Source organism: Lepidochelys kempii, chromosome 26, assembly GCF_965140265.1.
Source record: "Lepidochelys kempii isolate rLepKem1 chromosome 26, rLepKem1.hap2, whole genome shotgun sequence".
Taxonomy (NCBI): Eukaryota; Metazoa; Chordata; order Testudines; family Cheloniidae; genus Lepidochelys; species Lepidochelys kempii.
In genome coordinates, this window is record NC_133281.1 from 11,128,494 (window position 1) to 11,152,861 (window position 24,368).

At 45.3% G+C, this 24,368-nt stretch overlaps 1 protein-coding gene across 13 annotated transcripts in view; it reads right to left on the bottom strand.

The window, feature by feature from the left end:
* Positions 1-24,368, bottom strand: part of AAK1 (AP2 associated kinase 1) — a 126,158-nt gene that overhangs the window by 16,855 nt on the left and 84,935 nt on the right. For 3 of the 13 annotated variants that reach the window (XM_073325202.1, XM_073325203.1, XM_073325208.1), the window contains 4 exons: positions 23,801-24,030; positions 21,534-21,691; positions 20,840-20,956; positions 17,008-17,103 (listed from right to left, as the gene is read on the bottom strand). In XM_073325202.1, the coding sequence (XP_073181303.1) occupies positions 17,008-17,103; positions 20,840-20,956; positions 21,534-21,691; positions 23,801-24,030 (601 nt within the window). Of the gene's footprint in view, positions 1-604; positions 710-3,934; positions 4,046-5,752; positions 5,855-6,728; positions 6,831-10,999; positions 11,195-17,007; positions 17,104-20,839; positions 20,957-21,533; positions 21,692-23,800; positions 24,031-24,368 lie in introns of those variants that run through there. The other 10 variants (XM_073325215.1, XM_073325209.1, XM_073325210.1 and 7 more) reach the window with 9 other exon arrangements.

Consider the following 24,368-nt stretch of genomic DNA (forward strand, 5'->3'; position numbering starts at 1 on the left):
AAGACAGATCAATCTCCTTTTCTCTTTCTTGGGCCAGGTCCAAAGCCCATTGACGTCCATAGGCACCTTACCATTGACTCCAATGGGCACTGGATCAGGGCCTTAAGAAGTAAAGTTACACCATAGAAATGTTTGTGTGATTGAGTTGATACAGCCCCGTGGCAGGGCATGTACAGGGCATGGGATGTGTGGCTGACTCCTGGGATGACAAGATGTTTGAATTACTAAAGGTTTATACCCATTGTCCTGTCTCAGCAGTTCTCAAGCAGTGGGGCACACACAGCAAACTTTCTAATTCATGACGGTGGGGCAGCCAGGCCAAATCTGAGTGAGTGGCATTGTGACCAAGTGGTGAACGAATCCTTCTCAATATTGTATTATCCTCTCTCACTGGGCCTGATTCTCCCCACCCACCCCAAGTTTGAAAATCAGGAGTAACCTAAAAGACAATGCAGTAAGACAAACTGGCATGAGCCAGAGGAGAATTAGGCTCACTGATCACTAAGGAGATATGATTTTGGTGTAATTTATGTGTATGGCTTAGCACGACTACCCAATAAACTGGTTGCCATCATGTGTGTTCTTTTTAAAAATCCTGGCTTACCTTGTGAATTTTTGGATATCAATACTGGGATAGGGTCAAACTCATCTTCTGCCACCTTTGCAGAGCCCTCAGGAACATCAAAGCCTGATATCAGATTAGTATCTTCTGCAGTGTAAAGGAGAAACGCAGGTAGAGAAGCAAAGATAGCAGAAAAAGCATGTTAGAATTGCCAAAAATGTTAGGGTTGTTTTTTGTTTTGTTTCGTTTTTTAAAGTGGTTAAAAAGCAAGAGTTTAAATAAAAAGTTGAAATTAAGTTGGTAAGTCTAAGAAGGTAGTAGGGGAAGAGTCAATTAAACTCAAAAGCAAGAAAAAAAACAAACCTAAAACATACATGCACATACTCAGCTGAGCCAAATAATGAGAACCAAAATAAAATTTGGCCAACCCAATGCTTTAGCAGTTAGTACATTTCCTAGCTGAGCTAGAAACATGGGTTTGAGGTTACGCTGGCATGCTGCACAGCCAGCAAGGATTGGGGGCGAAGGCAAAGAGGAATTAAAACGTTCCTTTGCATCATCTTATTGGTGCTCAAAACACGCATACAGTTCCAGTCTACCTCTTTGGTCATGGGGCTCCATATATAAAGGGGGATTTGAGGAGAAAAATGGCAGCCTGGCACACGGGAGGTGTACAAAAAGATCCAAGACTGATTAGTCAGATGAGCCAAGACACGCGAGTTACTGCCCGTGGGAAAGAAGGCAAATAGTGGCTTGAAATCAATGGCAGTTAGGTGCCTAAACGTCTTAGGGATTTTTTTTGGGAAGATCCCACTAAAAGCTCCTCTGCTTCTTTAAGCAACTAAGTACCTTGGAAAATCTGGTCCACAAACCCTATGTGAAGTATATTCCCTCGCTATGGCTCAGGGAATCAGAGTAAAGAGGTTCATCTAAAATCCCTTTAGATGAAGTTGATAGATATCCTATTAGGTTTTGGCTGTGCTGGTGAAGGAAACCCTGGGAACACACATGGCTCTTAGGAGGATAAAGGGAAAACCACACATTTCTACAGAATGAATATGCAGAAAATCCAGGATCATGCAAGTGGGCTTTATGGCTTGGAAGACCCGAGTTCTTCAGCAATAAGACAAATAGCTGAACACCTTTTTGAGTCAACCAACGTTCTTTTCTGCTCTATCCATAATTGTTGATAGCTTTGAGACAATTGAAGTTTGTAATACATTTAGCCATCTCCATCTGTAGCCATTAAGGGAAGAGTGTTTAAACCTGCACTCATTTAGGCACCTTCTCAAGAAGAGAAAAATGCAAGCAAGTATGTACTTTTGGATGGGTTTCGTTAGGAGATGCATTTTCTCTTCAGTTCACTGTTTCAGCAATTTATAGTAACACACACTATTCTGTCAGTCTCTCATCCCACACATCCAGGATTCAGTTTTTTGTTGAGTAAATGCAAAGTAATGACAACCAAGGTTTGAGGGGCTCTAATTTAGAGCCCACAAAACAATACAATCTAGCAACACATATTGTGTAAATTCTCTAGTGTGACTTGCTGAATAAGACACAGTGGTTTGGAGAGAATATCAACTCATCTCTGGATATTGTTAGTGATACAAGTGTGCACCCCAATTTTAAAATCTTCCTAAATTTATCACAGTTCCCCTGAGCCAATAGCTGACGTGATTAAGGCAGGTTTGTGGTATCAATGATATCTTGTTGCATTGAGTTCTTCAGGCTGATTATTCTTTTGCACACAGTGGACAATTCGCCTGTGCAACTTATTGCCACAGGATTCACTGAAGCAAAGAACTTGGAAGAATTAAAAAAAAAAAAAAAAGGATCGGACAGCTATATGGAAAAGGAGATCATCCAGACGTGCTAAAATAAAGATTTTGAAGAACAGTCACAGACAAGAGTTTTGGAAAAAGATATAAATCTGTGTGTCCAATAAGCTTGATGAGGAAAGTGAGACTTCCAAATTTGCCCTCAAGGCAATGAAAATAGCATTACTTTCTGTGGCAAATCAGGCAGAATTCTCTCAATTCATTCTCTCGTTGAAGTCCAACATTTTGAGCTTCCATTTTACCAAGTTCCATCACAAAATAATAGCCCGTGAACCTACATTTCAAGCCATTTACTCAGAATAAAGTTGCAGGGAAGTTTACTGTTGCAATGAGCAATTAGGAGAATTGCTTGTTTAAACCCAAAAGCTTTATGAAAAATGCAATCTCATTTTAAAATGCCATTGACTAAAAATTGATAAACTATTTCTACGGCACTTCCTCTCGTGACTGAACGCTTTCTATTGCCATAGGGATGTTTATCAACTGAGCTAAACAAAACTTAGTGTGAACAGACACCCAGAGGTCTAATCCAGGTTGGTATTCGCTCTTTGGGCCTGTCCTTTCAATGCAATAAACGAAGGAAAAACCCCTGTAGAGAGAAATTTACCATCCAAGGTACACTCCACATTTTATTTGCATATTACTCATTGCCTGGCATTTTTCTAATATGCTCTTGGAGCGCGCACAGATGTTCCAGCGGTCGCTTCAGCACAGAGCAGGAAGCTGGAAGATCACAGCAGGAAAAGAACATCTTAAAACCTGTGCTTGAAGCTCTGAACTGATGAGCGACAGTCAACATCCCAGAGCCAAATATTATGAGGACCTAATTTTCACCCACACCGATTTCACTGGAGTGGTGAGCAACTCTGGAAAAAATAAAAAATCATGCCTCATGTATCTTCAAACCCTAGTACAGATGGTCAGTGGAACGCACAAGGTCTTGCCTCACACAGCAAGAGCAGAACTGGGAACAGAACCCAGATCTCCTACACCAAGGCATGCGCGTTAGTCACTAGACAATGCTCAGGTCAAGATGCACTGGCCAAGGTCCAGAATTGCTATTCTTCATAGCCACAATATGTTAGCCCACTGTAACTCTGCACTTCAGGTTCCCCAGCCCACCTCCCACAACTATACCTCCCTAAACTTTTCAGTTTGTACGTTACACTTGAACACCTAGTCACTTTTTCCACTGAATGCGTCCGATGAAGTGAGCTGTAGCTCACGAAAGTTTATGCTCAAATAAATTGGTTTGTCGCTAAGGTGCCATTAGTACTCCTTTTCTTTTTGCGATTACAGACTAACACGGCTGCTACTCTGAAACCTAGTCACTTCTGTAATTAGTGTCACTTGGTTCATGGGCTCTTTCTAGCTAAACACTTCAGGGAAGAGGATATGTTCCTCAAATCTGGCAATACTAAGTCACACAGGACTTATGCTACAAACAAACCAAACACTGGCTCTTCGAGAGGGGAAGCACAGGTTACATCATCAGGTACAGGTATGACAAAAATGCCCAATGGCAGGTTACCTTTGTGAGCTTGAGCTGAAATAGCTATAGGAGCAAACTCATCCAAGAGGTCAGCAGCGGGGTTAGAAAGCAGAGAACAGTCAAGTAGAGAATCTTCCCCAGTGAGAGAATCTGAATCCAGATTAACAGCCGTCAGGCCACAGCAACGACAGCATTAAACAGCACACACACAAGACTGTTAGGTTAATACGGTCACACTCCTGTTACCATCCAGTTAGTATTGAAAGGGCAGTTTGCAAAACCTGCATGTAGCCACATCTAACATTATCCTGGTGGGAAAAATTTTCCACCATTAGAGAGCTTTGAAGGATCCCAAAGTGTTTTAACCACCTACATGCAGAAAACCAGATTTACCCCAGGAAAGCAGCCGCCTCTGGAGTGGTGAGAGCAGCAGTCAAGTCAGAATCTTGCACAATGGAATGAGCTAGACATTAGCCAAGAGAACAGCGAGAGTCCCTCCCTCTTGCAAAAAACTCCATGGGATCTTTGGATATTGTTTAAGTCAAGACTGGAATGAGGAGGCTTTTGCTGTTGTTGGCCTGGTTTAAGGTCTTGTTGGAAAGACAGACTGTATGGTAATTATTTAATTTACTTTGCAAAGGAGACAGTTGCTCATAGGAGGATTTAAAACCATGGTTTCAGGGAAGCAAGGAATTGCAAGCCTAATATTTTAGATGCAGCTGACTACCTTTTCGAGATAAATAAGTAGCTTAGCTCAACTATCTGAAGAGGCTTGTCAGCCATAGACCAAACTAGATACAATTCATTTCTGTGTAAAAAACGTTAAGTAACATTTCAGGTATCTTAAAACTACTGATGTCCTGTGGCACGTTGGGACACTGTCAGCTGGGGCCTATCCTGAGAAGTTCTAAACATTCCGTTGAAGTCAGTGGGGCTCTGAGAAGGTGTAAGGATCCACCCGTAGGAGCAATTTTCAGGATCAGGGCTTATGGAGTAAGGAAGAGGGATGAACTGCCAATTACAGAACACAGACAAGATATAGGTGACACTGAAGACTGGCATTCCTAACATCCACAGGAGATCTCAACAGGAAATTGGAAATTTCATATTCATATTGGCAACACACCACTAACAAGCGTCTATAACTAGCGACACGTGATTTTAAGGGAAGCTAATTTGGGGGGGCGGAGAAGGCGGGTCTTTTTATTCTAGTGTGAAAGAGACATTAGTGGATTAACAAACCATAAAGACGTGATCTGTCTACTAAGCAATTGGGGGTGGAGGGAAGGCGATTGCCACATGCGTAGGGATACCCGAGTTACCTTTGATCTAGTTAGCTTGCGAGCACAGGCTAGCTACTCCACTGCATAGCCAGGGTCCTGAGCGGGCTTGCATCAGCAACTAGCCTATGCTCCCAGTGCTTAACTGCTATTGGCACTCGAGCTAGCTAGAACACATCCAAACATGCTGAAGTTCCCATCTCTGATTGCAGTGTAGACATACCCACAATTCTATGCCCAAGATCCAGAGGCCTCTCTGGACATATATACTGGATCAAAAAAATATATATTATATATAGCGTCACCCGCAGAGGGCCAGCACTTGTCAGTCTATCGTAACACCTGCTCTGGAACAAAGAGAGGGTGCTGGATGAACAACCAAATGCTTCTGTAAGATTCTTCTCCAGCAGGCTAACGGTGACCTTTAACGAACTAGCTGAAATTAGCTTTATAAAAACAGGGTCAATTTAAACTGCAGGTGAGGTTAGGGGGAGGAGAGAAAACAGTTTAGTCAAGTGGATAAGATCTTCCTATTCACTATAAAGGGGTCCTACGGCTCACACTAACGCTCACAAACCTGTTCTGTTGGAAGCAACTGAGTCGGTCTGGGAGGCGAGGTGCTGGGGCACTGGAGCCTCAAGGCCAGGTATGAGACTCTCAACAGCTAGGTCATCTTTTCCTTACAGAATGCACCCGCGATCAGAGCGGAGAGAAGGGAGAAGTTAGTTTTCCAAATACAGCACAGGTAGAAGCTGAGAAGGCAGTTGTCAGAATCTATAAATATCTCTTTAATACATAGGTCAGCTACGCTGGCAGGAATGTGGCAGCTTGATTTTATACTCAGGTTAGGATAACAGCAAATCACTGAAACAGACCACTCATGAATAACCCAGAGCCTTATTAGTCTTCAGTTTTTGCAAAGAAAACATCATTAAAATTCCATCGCTCTTTAGTAATAGGGGACATACAAACACCTAAGTATCCGAGTGCCTCTCAATCTTTAAATGTATTTATTCTCCCATGCTCCTTGAAGTAGGGCAGTGGTATTAGTCTCATATTACAGATGGGAAACTGAGACCCAGAGAGGCTAAGTGACTTGCCCTAGGTCACAAAACTCTGTGGCAGGGCAGGGACTTGAACGCAGATCTCCCGAATCCAAGGCTAGTTCCCTAACCACCCATCTTCGATAGCGTCCCTACATCCATTCCCCTCACCCAGCACACCATCCTCCCTCTACACGGGGCTCAAAGAACCCCCTCCCCAAACACCACACTGGTCACAGCTCTGCCACATTATTGAGGACAATAGGGTAAACCTCAAGAGTTTAAAGCAGTGCTGAGCTATTCAGCTGTGACTCCCCCTGGAGTCAAGGGGCACGGTGCCTTGAGAGGCAAATTCGGCCCTTTGCACCTACTCTTCTAAGCAAGGTGTGTTTTGTGATGGCTGCAGGCCTACCTCTCACCTACCCTAGCCCAGCAGCATAAACATGCGCAGTTGTCGTGTGAACGGGCAGGAGCAGAACATGCCACACAAATTACAGTTTGTTATTTTACCATTCACAGCATCAGAGGTGCAACCGAAGGGGTCAGCTAGAGGCAGGATATCAGGGAGCAGAAGCGCAGTCTCAGGAGATTTAAGACCCTCAATCAGTTTTTCTGGGTTAAGCAGAAAAGGAAGAAAGGAAGCAGAAAAAGCAAAAAAGGGAAATAAAAGCAAAGACGTTAAACAGCTGCTCATCTGAGGAACCAATCATCTCACATTACACTCTGTTGGTTCATACTAGCATGGCTCTACACAGGTGAAACTTATACAGCGCCCTCCAAACAAGGATCTCAAAGCACTTCACAGAAGTATCTAACTGATCCATTTTACTTCTAGCTAAAGGGACACCTACAGAGGTTAAGGCCCTAATTCAGTGAGTATGTAAGCATGTGCTTAAGTACTTCACTGAACTCAGGGCCCTAAGTGACCAAGGTCACACAACAATTCAGTGGAAGAGCAGGTGTTCTAACCCCCACCACCTTGCTCTCGAATACCAGGTTGTCGCCTCCAGAAAGTCACCATAACAAACAAACAAAAAAAACCACCCCACAAACCAAGTCTTAAAAACCAAGCATAAAAAAAGAAAAAGAAAAAACTATAAACCCATGAACTGTGAAACAGTTTAAAGCTCCCCTAACTGTTCCTATATTAGAAAGGTATTTGGTTATATTAGAATCGTCATATAAAAAGAAAAAAGGACACAGATCTTCAAACCCACCCAAGGGAGTTAGGCATACTATTTCCATTAATTATTACGAGAACTGCATACACAAATGCCTTAGGTAGCTAAATAAAATTATTAAAAACACTACAAAGCCAAGGCTCACAGATCTAACGTTGGTTTATACAGCTGTCCAGTCACCAATAATTTTTTTTCCAGATACCAAATAAATTTTAAATCTGACGTCGAGTTCTCGGCAATGGCATGCCTATTATTTCCACTGCTGAATAATATTGCGTTTTGGCAACTGCCAGAGGCAGGGCTACGGTAACTGGTTAGCATGGGCAGACAGTAAAGCTGGCTTCAGTTGCATTTACCTAGAAATCAACCTGGCACACACAACTGTGGAGAATTATGGATCAGGCCCCTTTTGTGGTGTTCCGATTCAGGAGTTTGGTTTGGGCCCCATTTCTCATTTTAGCTTTTACATTCCCCATAAAATTCGGCTCATTTTCTTAATCACCGTACAAGCCTTACAGAGCACAAGAGTTAAAAAAAATTATGAAGTTTGGTACTTTTAAAAATAGATCTGTAATTTTAGTTATTCATATTTGAGACCTGCCTTCCCGGGGCCTGATTCCAGAAGATTTGAACCTCTGCCCTCTGAAACTCAGCCCTTTGCAGAGGGTCTCTAGTTGGACACCCAAACTTTCTGAAAGCAACCTTGATTGTTTGAAACCATTCTCCTTCATCACCACCCCGACCTCTTACATGCATCTCTGCTCCACCCTCATGTTTCTTTAGTGAAATGTGTTCCTCCTTCATTTCCGCCCCCTGACCTCAAAAGGGATCATCCATTTAATCTTCACATGCAAAAGGCTCTCTCTCTGGTCAGCCATATGGCAATAATTTTATCAGACATGCAATCACAAACTGACTCACTGCAACATCTTCTGTGGATTATTGTGGGATGAGAGTGTTGGTGAGTTTCTAGACACTGGGTAGCTGTCTCCTGAGAGAACGCTTGGAGTTGGAGAGAGCCGGACAACATTTTTCAAACAAAAACTGGGGTTTTTTCAATGAAAAAAAAACAAAACCACCTTTCCCTATCCCCATCTTCTCCACAGCCCCATCCGGTTTTAAAATTTTCCATGTAAATTTGATGAGAAACTTCAGTGGTTCTTTGCCATAATTTGTTGCCTGTTTTTAATTTCCTGTTTCTTTCATTGCCAACTTTTAACGGTCAGCATGGTCACTTAGCAGTCATAAGAACTTAGCACTGGACACGCTTTTAAAGAGGACTACATCCCTTCAGAATACAGCTAACAATCTGAGCTAGACAAAACACATACAGGGTAGGGAGCAGGGAAAGGAAGTTCACCAGGACTGCAGTGATTGCAGTGTCCTGTTTGTTCTAATTGAAAATCTATACAGAGGGAGATTTTTCAAAAGCTCCCAAGTGACTCAGTAGCTTTCAAGCACATGGGTGCATTTGAACAGCCCCACCCAGAGTTTCTATTTTATGTTGTACTCGGTCCTAAACGTAAGGATTGTGAGATAAAGCATGGTAATAGTACCGGTGAAAGCCAATACCTGCAGCTTGGGGACAGAGTGAGGGCTGCTTAGAAAGTGCTCAGTGACCCCTGTGTACACTGATCTATGGTTCCGCTCTAAGCAGCGGGAAGCGCTGCTATATTAAAGAGGTGCTTCTCTCAGACAGTTAGATTAGGGCAGTTTCTTTAAAACATGCTTATGAATAAACCACAAACTTAGCTTCTTGACATCAAGATCACTCGGCACAAAACGGTTCGTGAATTCAAACTCTTCAGAGTAACTTCACCAGCATGCATTTTTGACCACAGACGCCAAAGAAAAACACCGTAACAGAAGGAAATGTTTTAGCCTAGACTACTTCCCATGCACTGATCTTAGGCAGCTGCAGTTCAAGAGTAGGTGTGCCTCGAAAGGCAGAGCTCCCTGCTCTTTTAGCCTCTCTAGTTATACTGAGCTGCTCTCCGTCCAAGGAATAAAATAATTCAAGCTAAATGCTAGTTTTTATGTCAGTCAGGAAAGTTACTTCACTGGAGCGGAACTGAGGTCACTTATTGGTCGGAGCAGAGACCAGCGTTGTCAGATAACTAAGCTGAAATTGAAAAGACCATTGTGCATGAAGCAGCATTTGTGGGGAAAAAGTTACGATGGAGATCTCAGGGCCCCATTCCATTATCTGTATCAACACGGTAGCCAAAGTACACACGGTCTTCCACATAAATTAAGGCGGCTGCTTCTTGGGTAAGCAAATTTCATCCTCATCATCAAGCCTTCCATATATGTCTTGGGTTCCACGTGTGATGTGACAAATCAATTGCCAAACACAAAAACACACAATGCTTAGTGCTAGCTGCATCTTCCATTATATTGCATGGGATGGATTCTATAACCCCAGTTTTCTTTAGGCTATTTGACAGATCTGTTATTCTCCTAAACAATAAAATCTTCTCCTAGAAGATAAATAAGGGAGAGATTTTCAAAGCTACAAAACAGCAGTCAGGCACCCAACTCCTGCTGACTTTCAGAGGGAGTTTATTATCTCTGCCATCTGTGCTTTGGAAAAATCTGCCCCTAAATCTGTGAAACATAAGAGGGGGGAAATCTATTTAAAATCTGATGAAACTTTAAAAAATAACTAAAATGTTTGTTCTAAAGGTTTAGTTAAACATATTCTTATACTAAGGGACTAAAAAGGTAAGTTACGTTACATGAATAATAGCAAGTTTAATGCGAAAACTGAAGTCACTGAAATTTGTGTTACAGAATCAAGGCTCATTATCGCAAGCTCTATGTTAAATTCAGGTTTTTATAGCGTAGCTGAAAATTTAATGGGGATCTTTCCAACACAGCTTGCACTAGTGTAGCTAACATGCTACAGTCCATCTGTGCCAGTTTTCACTTCTCAGGTTCTAGCACTGACGTGTGATCTATTAAGTATATCCTTGAACAACTGCACAACTCGAACTGACAAGCGAACGGTGTTAGCGGTTAAGCACACCTAATTTGGCCTGTGTCCCCAAATCCATATCCTATCACATGAATGCAAATCGGGTACTTCAGGTCTGCAGTTAGTCCATTGGCATGAATCAGGGATTTTCCCCATCTGCAACTGCTGAAGGCAAAATATTTTTCAGGCTCGTAAATTGCATCCATGTTTGGTACTATGACCCTGGAATGTCCTGGCCAAGCAGTGAGTTTAAAGAGTGTGGTTACAAAGCCCTAGGAATTAGAGGGGCTGATGGGCCTTTAAGCAGAGCAGTCCATTAGGAAGAGAGTAAAGGAGGATTCCTAAGAGACTTTCAAATTAAGCAGGGAAGGAAGAAAAACCAAACCAAACCGCACCACACTTCTCTACTATGGTCCACGATAGTTCAATACCACTCTGAACAATCAGGCTGCAACATCTCAAAGCCAAAATCTCTACAGCCGGGCACTGCACGCTACAGGAACGTTACTCACTCTTGTACCATGGAGAAAAAGCAAAACGAAATACAATTCAATAGAGCACAGACCTTTCCTTCCGGTGTCAACTGAGAAAGAAAAACAAGGTGGTAAAAATCCTGCCAAGTCAACTGTGACACTGCGGGGTGAGGGTGAGGGAATAACTGAAGTATATGTAGAGTAGTCACTCAGGAAGATTTCTTCCTATTGATCAATCAAGTATTAAAGATGAAAGGAAAACTTCTGATGCTTCAGCCTCAGAAGGCTCTGACTAATCAAAGGATGGGCCTGGACTTTAATGCTCTTCATGGAGTTTCTGCAGACCTGAATATATATTACAGAACAAAAAAAAAAAAAAAAAGAGAAATTCAGTGATTTTTTTTTTTTTAAAAAAGATTTTATGTTGTAAGAAATTAGCAGAGTGATGTGTAATAAATAGGAAGCGGGTCCTTAGCTATGGAAGGTGGGTTTTTTCAGTCTCCTAGGGGGCTTAGTACAGGTCACTAAGCTTTTAATGAGAACTGAGCAGCCAAGTCCCTTAAGCCTGACCTACACAGGGTTTGTACTAATATAAACTATGTCGGGTGGGAGCGCAATTTCTCTACTAGAATAGTTACACTGGTACAACCGCAGTGTAGATGCGCTTACACCAGTATGAAGGTGCTTTACATCAATACAGCCTATTCCCATAGAGGAAGGGGGAAAATAAGCTGTACCAATAGAAAGCATCTTTATACAAGAGTAACTGCCCAAACTAGGGTGGTTGTACTCCCTTCTCGTACCACTACCACACCTGTGTTTAGATAAGGCTTTAAGCAGCTTTGAAAGGCTGCTCCCTATGCTTTTGGCTCCAGGTTTGCCAACTCTAGCAAGTCTCACGATTCTTGGCATTTTTTCAAGCTCCTGGGAGTCTTGTCATTGCACGTCTCTCAACTCAAGGTTCAAAACCTAGAGAGCAAATAAGAAGAACCCAACATTTGTTATTGTTTAAAAAGCTCATGATTTTAAAGCCAATCCTGATTTTGTGCATGGGTGTGCGCAACTCTGGATTTTTCCCCACACTGGGGTTGGCAGTACGCAACTGCTATTCAGCTGCTAGCTAGCTGTATCGTCTCCGAACAGTGCTGATCGCCACGGTGATACTGTTGCTTTGACGCACCTCTTGGGATAAGAAAATAAAGTCAGGGAAGAGAGCCTGCCTGCTTATTTGAAAGTTAGTTGTAAGCCTCCAAGAGATGTACAATAGGTAATTTCTCTTGAAAAAGCAACACTACTTGTTGGGCCATATGGGAATCTTAATTAAGATTGAGGATCCATTCTGCTCATGGACACAGATGGCACATGTATTCTCTCTCTGCCTACTTTTCCCCTACCACTCTTGCCTATTTAGACTGTAAGCTCTTTGGGGCAGGGACTCTCTCCTACTAGGTCTTCTATAGTACCTGGTATAACAGAACCCTGGTAGCAGTTGAGGCCTGTAGGCATTACTATAAATATGTATCTAAGGGCAGAATTTGGTTTGGTGTCATTTGGGGGGCAGGGGGGAGTTATTGTATGAAATTAAAGCTATGCAGACAGACACATTATCCTTCATGGATGGACAGTTCTCTTCTATTCCCAGGATAGAGGGTACTTAAGAGGGGCACAGTGATGGAAGATAAAGGCTGAGGTCCATCAATGCCCACTATCCTGGAGTCCTAAGAAGTCAACCAGGCATAGAATAATTGGGGGGGGGGGGGGGGGAGGAGGGAAGTGCAGCTTCCCCTTCTCTTCTGTAAGCACAGGTATGCTATCCCTGCTCTCTCCACCTGGACTGTTCCTTGGGAACTCTCCCTCTTGTTTCAATCTACTGTAACCACTGACCTGACCCTAACAGATCATTCAACTCCACAGAGGAAGGAGAAAATAAGCCAGGATCCCTGCCAGTACAGCATGGCAGGGGGTGGTAAATTAATTTTGGAGGAGAAATTTGATTCAACCCATGCCTGTGACTAACAATTACCCTGCCTAAATTTTTAGTCCCATTCATGCCCGCAAGAGACCACTGATAACCAGGTAACTGTGTATTTCAGTCCTGAATTACTGTAGCTTGGATTGGATCAGTGTGACCGGAGACATTGAATCTCTTACACCAATCACTGCGATCGGTCAAAATGTTTTGTTCAAACCACTGCCCTCCCTTGCAATGAAAAGTAGCCTTAAAAAACAAACAAACAAACAAAAAAACCCCATTTTGTTCCCTTGGAATTTTTTCATTCTTTTGATGACAAACAAGAAACCCCAAAAGTCTTCAGTTTCCATTTTATATCAGTTCCTGTTTCCCCTCACATGCCAGCACTCCCCTCTTACCCTTTTTTCAGTGCCAAAATTGCAGGGGAGGGGGGAAACTAGACAGAAAGGGGAAAACAACAAACCAACAAAATTTGGAGAAATACTTCAGTAGCCTCCTATTTCACATGTTCATAAATGCTTGTACATCTGGTTTTGTGCCTTCAGTAAAGATATGGGTAAACATGCCAATATGCCTGAATATTGTGTGACTACGGAACTAAGGCCCCCATTCAGGTGCTTACATTTAAAGCCTGCCCAGAAGTTTGTCCCTATTCAGCAAAGAACTTGATTGTTCACATGCTTAAAATCAAGCATGTGCATAAGTACTTTGTGAAAGCGAGTCTCAAGGGCTGTTTTGGAACTGACTGTTAGCAAAAGAGAAAGATGCATAAACTCAAACTGTATATACAGGTCACATGTAAAAAAAACGATGTAAGGTTATTGCATAAGAGGATTTTTTCTTTTTTCCCCAAACGAAGCAAAATCTGCCTTCAAGTTCCATAACTCAGTTTAATTTATGGCTTCCAGACTCTCTTGTGCAAAAATTCACTTCCAATAATACAGTGGCTACTTGTTCACTGTAAGCTAGATTTGTACTGATAGGAATCGAACAGCCACACGCAGCAGAAAAATTAGCATTCTGATCAACCGCTCCATTATGATTAATCAGCAGTGAAGCCTAGAATAAGCTTATTAAGAAAAACTTGGCTCACTTCCCGACACAGGCACAAAGAAAAACGTTTTCGGCATGAATATTTCATTTTCCAGTATTTTAACAGATGTTTTGCTTATTTTTATACCTCGCTTGCCAGCCTCTCTTACCAGTTACATTTCCATTAGTGATTGCGCAGAATAAAAAGGGATGTGTTAAAGCAAATCCAATTTCCACTGGACTGTTGCTTAGTTTTTATCTCAGTTTCTCCATTGGACACAGTTCCCCATTTTCCCTAGAACTATTCCTAATTTGAGGTAACATTCTTAATGTTAAGTTATTGAAATGAAAACAAAACCCTGCCACTAGGAGACTGTTTATCTCGGGGGCTGATCTGTGAGAGAAGATAAGAGTACATTATATTGGCTGTCTAAGGCTCTCTCTTCACCGCAGGGTTAACTCAGGTGATCAGAATCCGAGTTAACCGAGCCCAGGTGGGAGCAGCTGCGCTGTAAAGCCCTACTTGATTTACTGGATCCTCCCTGTTGCTGCGTGCGTGCGTGTCACTGAGCTGAGCCACTCTGGGATTCTTTCCCAGTGAATTGTGGGAGAACTGGTCTGTCCTTCCGGGAACACAGAAAAATTGCAGGAAAGCGTTGGGAGACTATAAGGACTCAAGCAGCTTAGCCTACATCCTCACTGCAAAGTGCGCTCATTCCAGCCCACGTGAAAGCAGGACCCAGACTCTAACCCTCAGCGGCTATGTCTACACTGCATCTGGGAGCAGAGCTCCCAGCCCAGGTCCACAAACTCGGGCTAGCACACTTAGAATAGCTACATAAATATTGAGATGTCGTCATGGCTTGGGCTGGTGTTGTCAAGCCCTCCCCACCCCCAGACCCAAGCCACAAAGGTGTACACAACATGAGCCCCACCAACACAAATCTGTGGACTTGGGCTGGGACGCTCATTCCCAGATACAGTGTAGACACATCAGCCTGGCCAGCTAGTTTGGGTTTAAAGCACCACCCAACTCAGGGGAGAGAGTTTGTGGTGTGAATGGGAGGGGGATTAGGGGCAACATCTGAAGAAGCAGCGAAGTCTGTAGTGAAGACAGACCCTAAGAGTGTTATTCCTGCAGCACCAATGGTAGAGGCTCATGCTTTTAGTGCCGAAGGCCTCTGACCAAAATCGACTGACGGGCCAAGGAAGCAAGGTGGTTAAAACAAATATTCTACAGCTGGCCAATACTTCTTGTACTCTCCCTCCTTCCCACCCCTTTTGGAAAAAAATTTAGCAGACATTAATTTAAAGCAAATATTTATCAAGTGGCTGTGCTCTGCAACTGACCCTCACCAGAGAAGTTAAACGAACACAGTACAAAGTATGTAACCAGAATCTCTTACAGTCAAATAAGGAGTTTCTAAAGCAATTTGTCCATGCACATTTAAAGAGATTTATACACAAACAGATGCCTACAGGTAGCGCAAGTCTGGCTCTTCTGGGCAAAAGGGACTCTATAAAACGGTTGTCTACCAACTAGATGTATCCACTCCCCTCGTGCCTGAGCCACCTATGCTTACTTAGCAGACGTGTGTTTGCAGGAAGTACTGCAGAGGCAATACAGGTATGGGAGAGCAAGCAAGGCATGTCCTGCCTGATGGATCGGTGGAAGTTATCAGCCAAGTTCAATTCCAGAATTCTCTTCACTGCTGACTTTAGAGACACGGGCAGCCATCTCCATTTTCAAATCGCAGGACGAGTGTGTGCCAGAAGCGGTTAGAAAAAAAAATTCCAGAAACATGTGACCTGGGCACATTTGCCATCTAAGTCAGAGAGAAGAAGTCACTGCCCTCATGCATCCGATGAAGTGAGCTGTAGCTCATGAAAGCTTATGCTCAAATAAATTGGTTAGTCTCTAAGGTGCCACAAGTCCTCCTTTTATTTTTGCGAATACAGACTAACACGGCTGTTACTCTGAAACCTGCCGTCGGAAGGTAACTGTTCCAGGAGCTTGAGCACCAGCTGCAGACCGGAGCATGCATCCTGCAAACACTTACACCTATAACTTCATACGTGCATGCAATGGATTAGTGAAGGCAGGTGTGGGCTGTAGCTTTAAATATTTGCCATATATGGGGCTAGCACAATCCAACAGATCAGAAACTACCTCCTCTGATTATCGTCACCCAAGGGCAGGGTTGGAAGGCAATTTCCTCGTAATGGTTTCTATAAAGAGGCTTAAGAGCTGCCTGGAGCCAAGTCTACCAATGCTGCTTGCTGCACGGAAATTCAATACGCAATATGAAAAAGAGCTGGCTCAGCATGCTAGCCCCTGCCATTTGTGTTGTGCGTACTGGGCAGGGAGTTTTGCCACTGCTTCAGGCTGACAGGCCAAGAAAGCAAAATGCTTCCAATAGCATTTGGAAAAAAAGGAAAACGCAAGGGGATCCCCTAATAGAATGGGGTATCAACTCTTGACGTGCGCTCATTTAGGGGAGGCAGGATTTGGGAAAGTATCTATTTCTGTTGCTGCATTAAGGTTGCATGGCCCAAAATTTAAGCCCTGAAAGTGACCCAAAAGCATGAGCTGCCACAGCTTGAGCTGTAGGGCCAGGGTCTGTAGTTGGGCACTGCAGCCTCACATCCTCTGTGGGTTGGGCAGAGACGGGGATCTAGAATCCAGACTGACCAGTGGGTTACACAGCGACCAAGGGGCACATTTGTACAGCAGAACTAGTGCTAACCAACGAGCCAAAAGGAATCAACCGTCTCGTGGCGAAGGTTCTAAGTTTAATACCTAGAAGTCCGAGACTGATCTAAAATAGCCTTAGAAAGTATGACTAAATACCCGAGTATTCTTTAAATTATTGTATACACTGAACCCTTACGTACATTATAGAGAAAAATTCTGTTAGTAGTAGTAATATCTCAATAGCACCCAAGAATTGAATCAGGAATCACTACTCCATTGTATATCCATCCCCCAACACCTACACCCACCCAGCAGGGCCAATTTCCAAAAGGTGAGGAGCATCTGTCATTCAATACATCCTGCAGGCTTTTGATATCTGCCCCCATTTTCAAGCTTCCCAAGGCATAAATCTGAAAGTGACAAATATTTATATTAAACACCACATTCTGTTCTGGTTACCTGGTGTGTCGGATAACTGAAGAGGAATGAAAGGATCAGGCATAGCCAGAAGTGGAGGGCTAGTGTCCAGACTCAGAATGTCTTTTGTTTTTTCAGCTGGAGAGGCAGCAAGAAACAAGAGGAGAGAGAGAAAGAAAAGGCAAAAAATGTCAAGCAGAGAAGGTGCAGCACTGAGACACAGATCGATCTTAACAGATTTAAAACCAGGTCTGGGGAAACCAGCTTATTTGATTATGGAAAAAGTTAGTAATAAGACCTCCATGGAGCAGATCCATTGCGCTTTTAATTCATACATCTCGAAGTGCTTTACAAAAGAGCTATTATTCCCATTTCACAGGTGGGGAAACTGAGGCACAGAGCGATGAAGCGACTTGCCCAAGGTCACCCAGCATCGGAGCTAGGAATAGAACCCTACTCTGCTGAACCCCAATCCAGTGCCAAAACCATTGAACCTGACTGCTCCCGCCCCAGAATCCACCCTATTAGGCATCATGTACCTCTCAGTACAGACGTGCTGACAAACGCAAGCCAATTCACTAGCACTCCCTCCTTCGCGCACACTTAAGAGGAAAGAAGGAGGAGAAGAGATGGAAGTTTCCAATCCCTGAGGAAGCACCAACAAAAACTTCTGTGAGGCATGCCCCAAACAAAACAGATCTTAGTGCAGGGAAGAGTCTATGAGGTAGGAAACCTTATAGAGCACAAAAGCCAAAGAGATCCACAGAACAATGCCAGTTATTTATTTGTATTGTAGTAGCCCAGATCAGGGCTGTACAAATTGAGGAGAGTTTCTCTCCTCAAGAGCTTACGTTGTGTAGCTAGAAGACGAAAAGGTGGGAGAAGGGAAGTTATTATCCAAGTTGTACTGATGGAGGAAATGAAGTAAAGAAAGAAAAAATCGCCCAATATCTGCGCAGCAGCAGAGAGGGGAATTAAACCAAGGTCTCCTGAGTCCCTGTTCAGTGCCTTACCCACAAGACCCTGCTTCCTCTTGTAATATTAATACTAAGCTTGTTCATAACACTTTTCAGCAAAGAATTTCCAATGCTGTAGATTCTCAACCGTGGTCCACCACTTGTTCAAGGAAAGCCCCTGGCACGCCGGGCCAGTTTGTTTACCTGGCGCGTCCGCAGGTTCGGCCAATCGCAGCTCCCACTGACCGTGATTCGTCGCTCCAGGCCAATGGGGACTGCGGGAAGCGGCGCGGGCCGAGGGATGTGCTGGCCGCCCTTCCTGCAGCCCCCATTGTCCTGGAGCGGCAAACCGCAGTCAGTGGGAGCCGCGATCGGCTGAACCTGCGGACGCGGCATGTAAACAAACCAGCCCGGCGCGCCAGGGGCTTTCCCTGCACAAGCGGTGGACCACAGTTGGAACCACTGCTGTAGAGAAAACGTTGAGCCAACACCTCCCAACCCTTCAAGGTGGGAGAATATTCCACTCATACTTGCGTTCAGAGGGCTGAGCAAGCTACAGCGTTATGGGAAATAGGTCTAGAAACTTGTGGCCCAATGGGAATTAAGGACACTTTGTACCTGGAATGACAAGGCCTTATCGGATGTGTGCTAGGGCATTTAAATAATAAACATAGAGGACCAGCACCTCAATTGGTATCTCTGTTAAAGTCGATGCAGCGACACTGATGGAATGGACACCAGCAGCAAATCTGACCCATATTGTGTCGAGTGGCTAGGGAACGTTAACTCACTAAAGCTTCCACAGCTCTCTAGCTAGCAGGTACAAGCCACTGCAAAGCTACTGAGCTCTATTGTAAGCTTCTCTAAGTTCCACTTATATTTAGAAGTCATCTTAAAATGGATTTCTTCGTTTTCTCCTTCTGAGTAATTAAGATTCTAGGGTGATCTAAAATCTGACCCAGCCCCATAGCCCGGTTCTCGGATTAGCACATTACACATGCTCACAGCTAATTTACGATGCAGAATGACTGCCTGCTCTCCTGGAAGCTTGCTGACCCCTGGGGAAGTTTTAATTCAACAAATCCAGTTTTTAAATGGTAAAAAGGTCAGTGCGGAGGCTGGGGTTGAGGGGGGGGGGGGCAGGGGGCTGAAATGCTGAGATAAACATTTTGTTTTGGGTTGCTGTGGGTATTTTCCAGGTGCCCCCATGGCTGAAAAAAAAAGTGACAAGACATGCAGTAGCATCCAGCCAGAGATTTCTGAGCTTGAAGAAACTGGGTTGGGTTTTACTTGAGAGCAAGAGAAACCAAATTTTAACGAGGCCCTGATCCTGCAACAGCTGCCATTTGGGCGCCCGCACGGAACCCAGCGGTGCTCCACACCAGGCTCTACGCACCCAGATGTGGTTGCAGGACGAGGTCCTAAGAATTGCTGATCTGTGGAATCCATGCTCATACCGTCAGTTCCCACTTTCTGCATCCACCACGTAGATTACATACTGTACTTAAGCAACCGTGCGCTCCTTCTCTGCGGCAGGGAAAGGTGTTCCCTGCCCACATACTTTTCTTTATCTTTGCTAAGTGCAATCAGCATTTTTCCCTTCATCCCATGGCAGAATGATGGCGTCAGCCTTGCCTCCTTGACAGTCTAGACAAGAGAAGACTGGTGTGGGGCGGGGAGGTGGGGGAGGAGAATAGGTCTTCAAATATGTAATAGGTTTTCAGAAAGAGGACAGTGATCAATTGTTATCCATGTCCACTGTGGGTAGGCTTAATTTGCAGCAAGGGAGATCTAAAAAAGAAAGATTTTCCTAATATCTAACCTAACTAGAAGTATCATAGAAGATTAGGGTTGGAAGCAGAGGTGAAAGCAAGCTGGTACGGTCTGGTTCGGCGTGCTTCACCACCCTCCTAGTGAAATAATGGTTTCCTAATATCCAACTAAGACCTCCCCAACTTGAGATCGTTGCTTCTTGTTCTGTCATCTGCCACCACAGAGAACAGCCGAGTTCCATCCTCTTTGGAACCCCTCCTTCAGGAAGTTGAAGGCTGCTATCAAATCCCCCCTCACTCTTCTCTTCTGCAGACTAAATAAGACCAGTTCCCCCAGCCTCTCCTCGTAGGTCATGTGCGCCAGCCCCCTGATAATTTTCGTTGCCCTCCGCTGGACTCTCTCTCCAAGTTGCCCACATCCTTTCTATAGCGTATATGAAAGCAATGCAACGGGTTACCATGGGAGGTTGTGGAATCTCAGTCATTGGAGGTTTTTAAGGGCAGGGTTAGGCAAACACCCCTCAGGGATGATATAGGTAGATTTAGTCCTGCCTCAGCACGGAGGGGACGGACTAGATCGCCTCTTGAGGTCCCTTCCAGCCCTGTATTTCTAGGGTTCTATATCCCATCATAGCCACTCAAAGTGGAATCACCTGGCACATCTGTCGGATTTCTCTCAAGGAGTCAGGCAAGTTTTGACCAACAAATTCCCCTGACCCCAACCGTTCCAGACTACGTCTTTGAGTATAGAACAGCTACTGTATGATCCATGATGGCTAGTAGGGAGAGGCTCCGACTTTCCTATGGACTTTAAGGAGTCTATTCGGTGTCTAACTTCCCCGAAGAGCTACCTCACGGTGTCCATTCATTGTGTCCATTAGCCAACTGAGATGAACTAAACAAGTTTCCCAGGCTAAGGTCTTCCATCACAGGGCATGCCTTAGTACATGCGTCCCTCCTGCCCTCCTTTTTCACTCAAGGTATCACGTCTGTCCTGTATTTGCTACTGAGATGCCCAAAGAGGCGACAGTCTGAAGAAACAAGGTCAGTCGAATGGATCTGGGCCTCCGGGGGGCTGCAGAAAAGCCACCGACCACTGGTATTATCTCGAAAGGAGGCCCTTTCAGGGTACGCTCACGTGCTTACCTGATCCGGCTGTAAAGGAAGAGGAAGTGAAAGCATCTGCCTGTGTTGTCGATGGAGCTGGCTGAAAGCCTGGAATCAAGTTCTCTGTGGAGCTACCAAGCTTTTCTGGAGGTTTACCTGAAATTCCAGAATGTCGGGTTACGCTTGACGGTCGCTGGCTCCCATTTTGAAGCTGATCTACTTTTATAAACTTAAAACAGCTTTAAAAATGCCACGGCAGAACATTTACTCATACTGCTTGCAAGCCATCATTTGCACATGAAGCCATGTAGCTTCATCTGTGGGCTGCAGATCTGTATGCAGCAATGTAATGGCTATACCGTGGTAGGCTCATCAGGGCCAGAGCCTACCATCCTTACTCACAGGGAGCACTACCTGAGGCCTTGACTCATCTCCCTGACCTCACTGAGAGGAAGGCATGAGCAGAGGTGACTGGGGTGGCAGACGAACACTGCATCCTGGAGGGCTTGTGTAGGAGGTCACATGCCCAGTAAGAGACAAAGATACTGGATGCACAATGTTAACAGGTTAGTTCTGCGGGTTCTCATGCTCACGAGAGCTCTCTGTAACTGGAGCATTTCAGAAGCCTCTAGCTACTGTCATCTCCCCACCGTTATGCCATTCCCGCTTTTCCAGGTCCAGAAGGGAGCAACGCCAGTCGCTAGCGGACGCCGAAGCTCTCTGGTAAACTCACCGTCACTCAGTTTTGCAAAGTCCTTGTTCAGCAGCTCCTCCGCCGTGAGTTTGGAGAAGTTATCGTCATCGAACGGGTTCCACGTGGAGACGTCCGGTGGGTTGTAGACATTCTGCTGCGAGGTCCTAGGGGAGCCGGATGGTGTTGTGGATGCAGACCTAGAAGCATCCCCCCCAACCAAAACATGGATGTTAGTAACCAGGCAAGTCAACAGGAAATTTTCTGAGCACAACTGGATGAAGGGGTTGCTTGAGATGGTAGGTGGTGGGGCTCAACAACCTTGGGGCTCACTTCCAGTTTATGTCTTGTTATTAAAGCACATGCTTCAGTCAGCCACCAGCAGCGGCCAGGAAGGGATTTTCCCTGCCCGCCCCTCCCATGTGTTCTGGGAAATTTTTTGATCTCCTTCCTATGCAGCATCAGAGATGGCCACGGCTGGAGATGGGACACTGGGCGAGATGGGTCCAGGCTCTGCGGTGGCACAGAGCATTCTCTGTCTCAAGTGTCAGCTGGCTGGTTCTCGCTCACTTGCTCAGGGTCTCACTGATAATCATGTATGGGGTCGGGGAAGAAATTTCCCCCCAGGTCAAATCGGCAGTGATCTTAGGGGCCTCTTGACTTCTCCTCCAGCATCTGGGTACATCCCATTTAATCATTTTCCTGCCATTGAGGGGCCTTGAGCATTGGTGCACCTTAATCCCGCCTATTCTCTGTCTGTGGCACATAATAGTTTAGTCTCCTAACGGTCTTGTTTCCATCGGTGGGTTTAGTGAGCAGGTGCTGAATGGTATTGGTGGCCTGAGACATACAGAAGATCAGCTAGAGGACCTAGTCCTCCCTTCCGGCCTTAAACTCTGACTCCCTGCAATGGAGGTGGTCAGCCCAGATGATCATAATGGTTCCTTCTGGCCGTAACATCCATGAACTTTTTGCCCGAGTTGCTTTTCCTTTTAACTCACACTATGCCCGTCCCCCAACCCAAGTCACAGCCAGGTCCTTGACAACCTTCATAAGAACCGGCATTAATCTGGTATCCTGGAAATAGCTGAGAGACCACAAAACAAGGGGTGGGAGGGAACAACAGGGCATTAATCCGACAGCTGCACCGTGGGCGCTGGCGGTGAGGGGTTGGGGAAGACGGGCAAACAACAGAGTAAACAAAACGGTGGGAGCCAAGCACTCCCATGGACTCCAGGGCTTGCACCTACACTGTTCTATTTAGAGTTCAGTGATGCAGGGACTGGGTTCGTCTGACCTGCCCGTGCAGTGCCTAGTGTACTACTCACACCGGGGAGACAGACAGACACGTATTAGGGCCCCTGTGCTCTTAGAGCAGAGGTTTTCAAACCATGGGGGGCACGGAGGAACATTTGGGGGGCCCGCAGCAATGCCAGGAAGCTTGTGCCAGCCCCACACGGCCACCTCCATCCCTGACTCACCTCAGTGGGCCAGCACCAACATCTGCCACAGCCAGGCAGATTTCCACTCCCAGCAGCCTCCGTGCCCCGGTTCGGCCCCCAGAGACCATTGCACATGCCCTCCCCCACCCTGAAAACCCGAGGCGGGGGGCAGTAATTGGCCCTGCCCTAACAGTGCAGCCTGGCCCGCTGCTGAAGAAACCTTGGCTTTATCAGTCAGTTAGTATCTGTGTATTTGAAACTTCCAGATGTAGGTAAATTAAAGCAGCGTTAAGGTCTTTGTTAGGTTTATGAGTAGGCTATCAAGTATACTTTTGCATGCGTCTATTTTTGTCTGGGTTTGCAGGATGGGGGGGCTCAACCAAAAATTATAACTCAAAAGGCAAACGTCGCTTCCTTAGGGAACCCTGTCGAAATGCTGTATTGTAACATGCAATAAAAAACTGTATCCAACACGCTATGTGGCAGCCTCCAGATTTTACAGGTTTGATGGTACGGATGAAACAGAGCAGATTCTTTGCTGCACGCGCCGTGTTCATAATGTCGGTCAAAGGATTGCTGGGGTCCCATGCAAAGCAAGATCCAGAAGCTACTGATAACCTTCTTGCCCACCGCGTAGTCCATCGGGGGCAGGGGTCCCAGTTTGCTTGGCACATCGAGAGAGCCGAAGCAGTTGGGATTTTCTCCTTCTCTGGGCAAGGAAGAGGCTTTGGGGCATGGTAGGGGCGGGACGTACGAAACTGAGGTTCCCAGATGGGCTGACTCAATCTCACTTGCTGTTTGTCCAACTGTTGAATGGAATGCCCAGAATCTCCCCCCCCCCAAATCACAAAATTAACAGCCACCTACTTGGACTTGTTGAGACTGGCCTCAGCAGCAGCCGCCTGCAGGAGCTGGGTAGATTTGCTGACCGGGACCCCGAAAACCGCGCTGTGCGTCACGTCGCTCAGAATCCTCCTGTGTCCCGCACGCTGAGTCTTGGGGGAGGAGGGAGGGGTGAGGGAGCCCAGCTTTTGCCCCTGGACAGCTGAAGGCGGTGTTGTTTGAGGCTTTTGCTGTTGTCTTATCGGGGCCTGCTTCTAGGAAGGGAAGCAAATGTACAAGCTACTCCTCCACGAACAATGGCTGTGTTTGAAGCATTACTGTAGTCCAGGGCCCTGACCTCACACAGCACAACAGAATAGGGGAAAACTCAAAGAGCCTCACTGACCTACAGTATTACGGTCCCATTTAACCATAATCACAAGTGACAACACTTTCCTTAGCTGCGCTGGTGCTCTGGGAGGGAAGATGGATTCAGCGTGTGCTGCTAAAAGAGAAATGGCAGCCACCACATAACGAGGCATAACGGTTCACAACCAGGGCAGAAAAATTCTCACCAGAGAGGCCAAAAGTCTTGTCGGCTGGGCGGACGGGT